At 36.2% G+C, this 6,067-nt stretch overlaps 1 protein-coding gene across 2 annotated transcripts in view; it reads left to right on the top strand.

Annotated features, from left to right (window-relative positions):
- sephs1 (selenophosphate synthetase 1) overlaps positions 1-6,067 on the top strand; it is a 14,877-nt gene continuing 8,810 nt past the window's right edge. Inside the window, exons 1-4 of one of the 2 annotated variants that reach the window (XM_056478851.1) lie at positions 1-107; positions 1,387-1,652; positions 4,105-4,208; positions 4,306-4,413. In XM_056478851.1, coding sequence (XP_056334826.1) covers positions 1,460-1,652; positions 4,105-4,208; positions 4,306-4,413 — 405 coding nt within the window. In that variant the 5' untranslated portion in view covers positions 1-107; positions 1,387-1,459. The other variant, XM_056478852.1, reaches the window with a different exon arrangement.

The raw sequence follows: 6,067 nt of genomic DNA, 5'->3' as shown, positions 1-6,067 counted from the left end.
GTACTGTATTGAGTTGACTGTCAGTTTTTTCAGGCACATTTTCCAGGCGCCCTTTCTGCGCGCGGTGCATTGCGGGAGCGTCGCGTCTCTTGTATCGAGCGAAACCGGTAAGCACAAACTGAACAGCACAATTAAAGGGGAAATGGGACACGAATATAACTGTGCCACAATGCATTAAGTGTGAGGAGAGCTATCTTATTTATTCAAGTAGAAGACATAAGCAGCGGAGTTGGTGTAAAGTGCACCAAATAATTTAAATTGTATATTATTACTCTGTTGTGCACACAGCAATCATGGCGCGGGCGCTTTAAGGGTTAATTTTTTCCACCGCCGACATTTTTGTAGACACTTCAACTGCCTTGCTTCTGCTATTACTTTCATTCATTTCACTGTTTAAACGTGTTATCGTTTGCATGCGAATGTCATATTGTTTTTTAGGTGCGGTGAAAGGTAATAAAGCAGCGGGAAGGCGTTGCATTGGATCAGCGCGTGCAGCGGTTTTAGTGAATCACGAGTGAATTGTTCGGTTGAAGTGATTCTTTTTAATGACTCGTTCCATTTTACAAGCTCTTATGAATTGCGGAATGTAATATCAGTTAATATAATACTTCATTATCTTTGCTTTCATAAGTGTACATATAAAGACCAAATATCATTTTTTTACCTTAAAGGTAAAATTTTGTAGTTATCTTTGGGAAAATACGGATGATAGAGCAATAGTTCAGCAAACTTATTGTATTTTGCGCATTTGTATACCGAATTACACACTGTAGGACTCGTTTAATGTCTTTATTGTAAATGTATGTGCCTTTATAGATGTAGTATATTTATATTAAAGTTGCACCGAGACCCTTAAACTCCTGGTTGATGTGTAAAACGAGTTATTAGTTTTATTTTAACAACTGATTCATTCAAACAAATTCTTCGAACGAATCGAATCACTAAAAGGAATCTTTCTTGGACAGAGTGCGCGCGCCACATCAGTGCAGTTCGAACTGTCTGATCCAAGAAATCACATTAGAGCTTGAATCCTGTACACCTGCACACAAATGCATTGTATATGAATTGTTAAAAAACCTATTAATTATCACTGAAAAAAAAAATAAAATATATAAATTGTGCGTGTCTATCTCTGTGTGTAAGTTTGAGATAGTTTAATCTTTGTGCAGTTGAGCTCGAGAGTAAACAATTTGATTGCAATTTAAGGGGAATAAAAACATGTAAACGAATGAATGAAAGTGCTCAGCTAATGTGTTTTAAAGTAGAGGATTATCTGTTAACATTACTGACTGTTGCATTCTTTTCTTTCATAACTATAGTAAAACAGTATGAGGTTGTAAGCTTTTTCAATTCTCACTTTTAACATCGTACTCATTTCTTTTTCAGATTGCCTATACCTTAGTCTGAAGGAAGGTGTGCTAGCTGTTGTGTGTGCCGGTGACGTTTTGTTTTTTAAAACATGTCGGTGCGGGAATCTTTTAACCCGGAGAGTTATGAACTGGACAAGAACTTCAGACTAACACGCTTCACAGAGCTCAAGGGGACGGGCTGCAAAGTTCCTCAAGATGTGCTCCAGAAACTTCTAGAATCCCTGCAGGAGAATCATTATCAGGAAGATGAGCAGTTTCTCGGGGCTGTAATGCCCAGACTAGGTATACAAACTCACACACATAAAAAAACTCATAAATAAAATGAAGGGATAGTGCGGATAAACATGTAAACCAATATACCATGCAAGACAATGACTTATTTTATTCAGTAGAATATTAAAGAAGTGAAATTTTTGTTGAAATTTTGATATTCGTATAATGAAAGAGAAAGACTTCTAGCACTTTGAGAGTCAATAAAAACATATAAAAGCTAAACAATATTAATATAATAATACAACACACACATCCTTCGTCTCTGTTGTGGAGAGTGTGTGATGCTGTATACATTATTATGCAATAGGACAGTGTTTCCCAACCCTGATCCTGGAGGCACACCAACACTACATATTTTTGATGTCTCCCTTATCTGACCCATTAACTTCAGGTTTTGGAGTCTCTTATATTGTGATGATTTGATTCATGTGTGTTTGATTAGGGGGAGGTTGAATATGTGTGCTGTTGTTGTGCCTTCAGGAACAAGGTTGGGAAACACTGCAATAGGAAGCTTGTGCTCCACACTGTTTTAAACGCATCAAGGAAGATTAATGGTAATAATGTATTAAATAATGATTAATAATTAAGCAGAAATCGGCATTAATCTTGTTGTACAATTCAGTAGTACAATAATGTAGTCCTTATTGTATTTCTTTCCCTATTGTGACATATAGCCACACAGAAATCTGCAGATTGTTGAGCCTGTCATTCTTAATTACTTCTGTAAATTAGTGTAAATATTTGCATTTATTCAGGTTTTTTATTTATCTCCATTATGTTATCGATAACCAATGGTTCTGATTGGATTTGGATGTTAAACCTTAAATAGTAGTTCAGTTATTTTTAATTTGAAGATTTCATATCCTATGGCGGGGCTCAAAATTTACCTTTATTCTTGGTAGCACCGGTGCTCCTAACTTCAAAAATGCAGGCGCACCCACCAAAAATGATGAGCACCGTTACTAAAAGTTTTACATTAATAGATTTATTGCATTTGAAATCAACACTAATGACAAAAAAACTAACAAACAAAAATCTGCATGCGCTCACCGCCCCCGCATGCACTCCTTGATGTGAATGAGATGCACAGAGTTAACGATAATAACTGAGATATTGCACAGATGACATTGACATATAACTTATAATTTGCATACGTCATCTTAATAACTATACCGGTCTTTTCATGAGCTTCAATATTAGTTTAATCTCAGTGAATGCAAGCCCTTTTGCAATAGTGAACATGGTGCCAGTCACACGACTAACAACATTGTAACAATTGAATGGAGGATTAAATAACGTTAGAACATCTTGTGCTTCAAATGTGTAGATGTAGCCAACACTGTGTCCTAAAACTCTGTCCCACCCGCTTTATGGTGAATGGCTTTAGTCATTTTCATAGCGGACTTTAACCCACTGGAAGTCCTTTATCCACTCATTGAAAAGTGTAAATGCTGGAATGACATTCAACTCATGATCACTAATCAGATGTGCCATTATTTGTAACTTAAGGTGGTTTCTATAACAAAATCCGTCAGTGTTATTTTCACTCTCTCAACTTCGGGGCTTTACATTTTCGCGGCTGTAGCTCTCTGTCATCTGAACTGAGTGATTGACAGCTGATATTAACCAATCCAGTCGTGTTCTGTTCTAGCGCAGTAGGCCAATAAGAAGAGCTTGAAGGCAGCGCAGGCATTTTGGGCTTTGTTTACTACAGAAAGTTGACATGACAACTGTTTTAATCCATTCTTGAGCGCTGCGTTTGGTGTTTTTAGGTGCAAAGATGCATAATGCGTGAATGTCTCCTAAATTCGCTCATGCGGTGAACATTTTGCTGTGAAAATGGGTCGCATGGCAACAATTTTATGCACTCTCACAAATGCTCCCAAATATATTTGGAGGACGCATAAAATTTCGGGCGCAAATGCAACCCTCAAAAAAATCATCATGCTTAAATCAGATTTGGTTTCATAGAAATTGCCAAAAAAATAATTGACCAAGTGAAATGGCTCATTGAAAAAGAAAATTTGTTGAAATGTTGACTTGATTTTGTCCATCTGGATGGTTGAGTCATTGTTGTTTGCTGTTGGTGGATCTCATGAGAGTGACAGGTTATGTTGGCCTGTCATTGCAAGTCTGAGGAGAAATTATTATTAATACATGAGAATGTAAAAATAATTATGCGCACGGATAAATAGTTTGTAATAACTACAAATTACTGCAGTATTCTATTAAAAAGAATAATCATGAAATCTGATTTCATACTGATTTTAGGCAAATAGTTCTTCAAAAAGAATAAAATCTGTCACTCTGTAAGATTCCTTAAAGACTTTTACTCTTGGAAAACAAATTACTGCATAAACATTCAGGCTTCAAGACTACATAAAACTTCTAAAACTTCAAATGAATGCCCCCCCCCCCCCCCCACCACCCCCCCACCAACCCACATGTTTATTTAAAACAGGCATTGGGATGGACACCTGCGTGATCCCGTTGAGACATGGAGGCTTGTCACTTGTACAGACCACAGACTACATCTACCCCATAGTGGATGATCCATATATGATGGTAAACACTGGCTTCAGAATAACAAAATCAGAGAATATGTCACATTGTATGCTGAAGATGATGTTCTGATGGTTCTATGAATTCTCTTGCCTTCTAGGGCAGAATTGCTTGTGCCAATGTGCTGAGTGACCTGTACGCCATGGGAGTAACAGAATGCGATAACATGCTGATGCTTCTCGGTGTCAGCAACAAACTCACAGAGAAGGTGAGATGCGAAACTGATCTGTACATGTACAGGCAAAGTGTGTTTGTTCATCTAGTGTCTGCTATTTTAAGGAAGAGCTCGCCTAAAATACAAACAAGTACCTGTTTTTAAAAGCCTGCTGTATTATATTTGATACATAAGTGTCTAAGGCCTCTAAATAATTAATGTAAATCATTATTCCCGGACTAAAACCCGGTTGATAGTTCAAACTTTTATATGAAGTGAAAGGCCCTTTAGTACAATGATAAAAACATTTGTTGATGACATACTAAAATGTATAAACGGAAGTTTATAATTGTCCTCATTTCCTCTTATGTGACATACAGGTGCTGGTCATATAATTACAATATCTTCAAAAAGTTGATTTATTTCACTAATTCCATTCAAGAAGTGAAACTTGTATACATTTATTACACACAGACTGACATATTTCAAGTGTTTATTTCTTTTAATTTAGATGATTTTGATGGCAACTAATGAAAACCCTGAATTCAGTATCTCAAAAAAGTAAAATATTGTGAAAAGGTTCAGTATTGAAGTTTCAGTAAGAAGGTTCAACCAACTCGAAGTTTAAACTTGAACTCTGAGTTGATTTACCGAGAGATTAAAAACTCTGAGTTTTTGGTTTCAGAATAGCAGATCTGAGTTAGGTCAATCAACTTTGAGTAGACCAACTCAGAGTTAAGCACGCACACCGCAACTATAAAAAAGCATTATCAATGGAGCGCAGAAATTACGAGTGACTATGGCAACATCTTAAAAAAGAGATCAGCATTTCTTTCTCCAGCTGAACTTGATGTGCTCATGCAAAGTTATAGCAAATATGACCATATATTTTAAAAAAGGAACAGCACTGCATCAGGGAAACAGACAGTTAGCGTGGGAAAACAGCTGCTCAAGTTAATGCGTAAGTTTACATTTAAAGTATTTAAATATTTAAGTATAATAATATAAGTAATGTTATGTGTGATGTTTAAAAAAAGTTTTACACACGCCGATCAGTTTTAATAGATTTAAAAGTGCCCTTGTGTGTGTCTGCCTTTTTTATTGATCAAGTGATAGAGGTTGATATGACATTTATGAATGTAAGAACAATAGTTTTTAGAAACAATAATAGTTCCATTAATAGTTACAGTACATGTCCCTGTCGAAGGTCAGTGAATTTAAGCTAATTATTTATTAAAAAAAGGACAAGCCATTCTAAAAACCCAGAGTTTCTCTCATTTCAGGGTTAAAATAAAGCATCACACTGTATCAGCTAATTAACTCAAAACACCTGCAAAGGCCTTTAAATGCTCTCTCAGTCTAGCGCTTTAGACTTTGCGTGTAAATCGTTAAAATAAAGGCTCTATTTTTTATGATCTAGACACAAAAGTCTAAAGCGCATGATGCAAAGCATTAAAGGCGTGTCCAAATCCACTTTTGCTACTTTAGGGACGAAAAAATACACTTTGCGCAGCAGCGCATGGTCTAACATGGTTGTCCTTATTGTCTTAATGAATTATGGGCATGTTTTGAGCATAACCTGCATTAAACCAATCAGAGTCTCCTCTCTCATTTCCTTTAATAATAAGTTGTGTCGCACCATGGTGCATTTGCTATTTAAATGGCGGACTTTTTAAGTGGAAAAACTGAACGCTTCACTAACAAGAAA

Source organism: Danio aesculapii, chromosome 18 (genome assembly GCF_903798145.1).
Source record: "Danio aesculapii chromosome 18, fDanAes4.1, whole genome shotgun sequence".
Classification (NCBI taxonomy): Eukaryota; Metazoa; Chordata; class Actinopteri; order Cypriniformes; family Danionidae; genus Danio; species Danio aesculapii.
The sequence above is the reverse complement of the archived record's forward strand: the minus strand, read 5'-3'. Positions and strand labels throughout refer to the sequence as shown.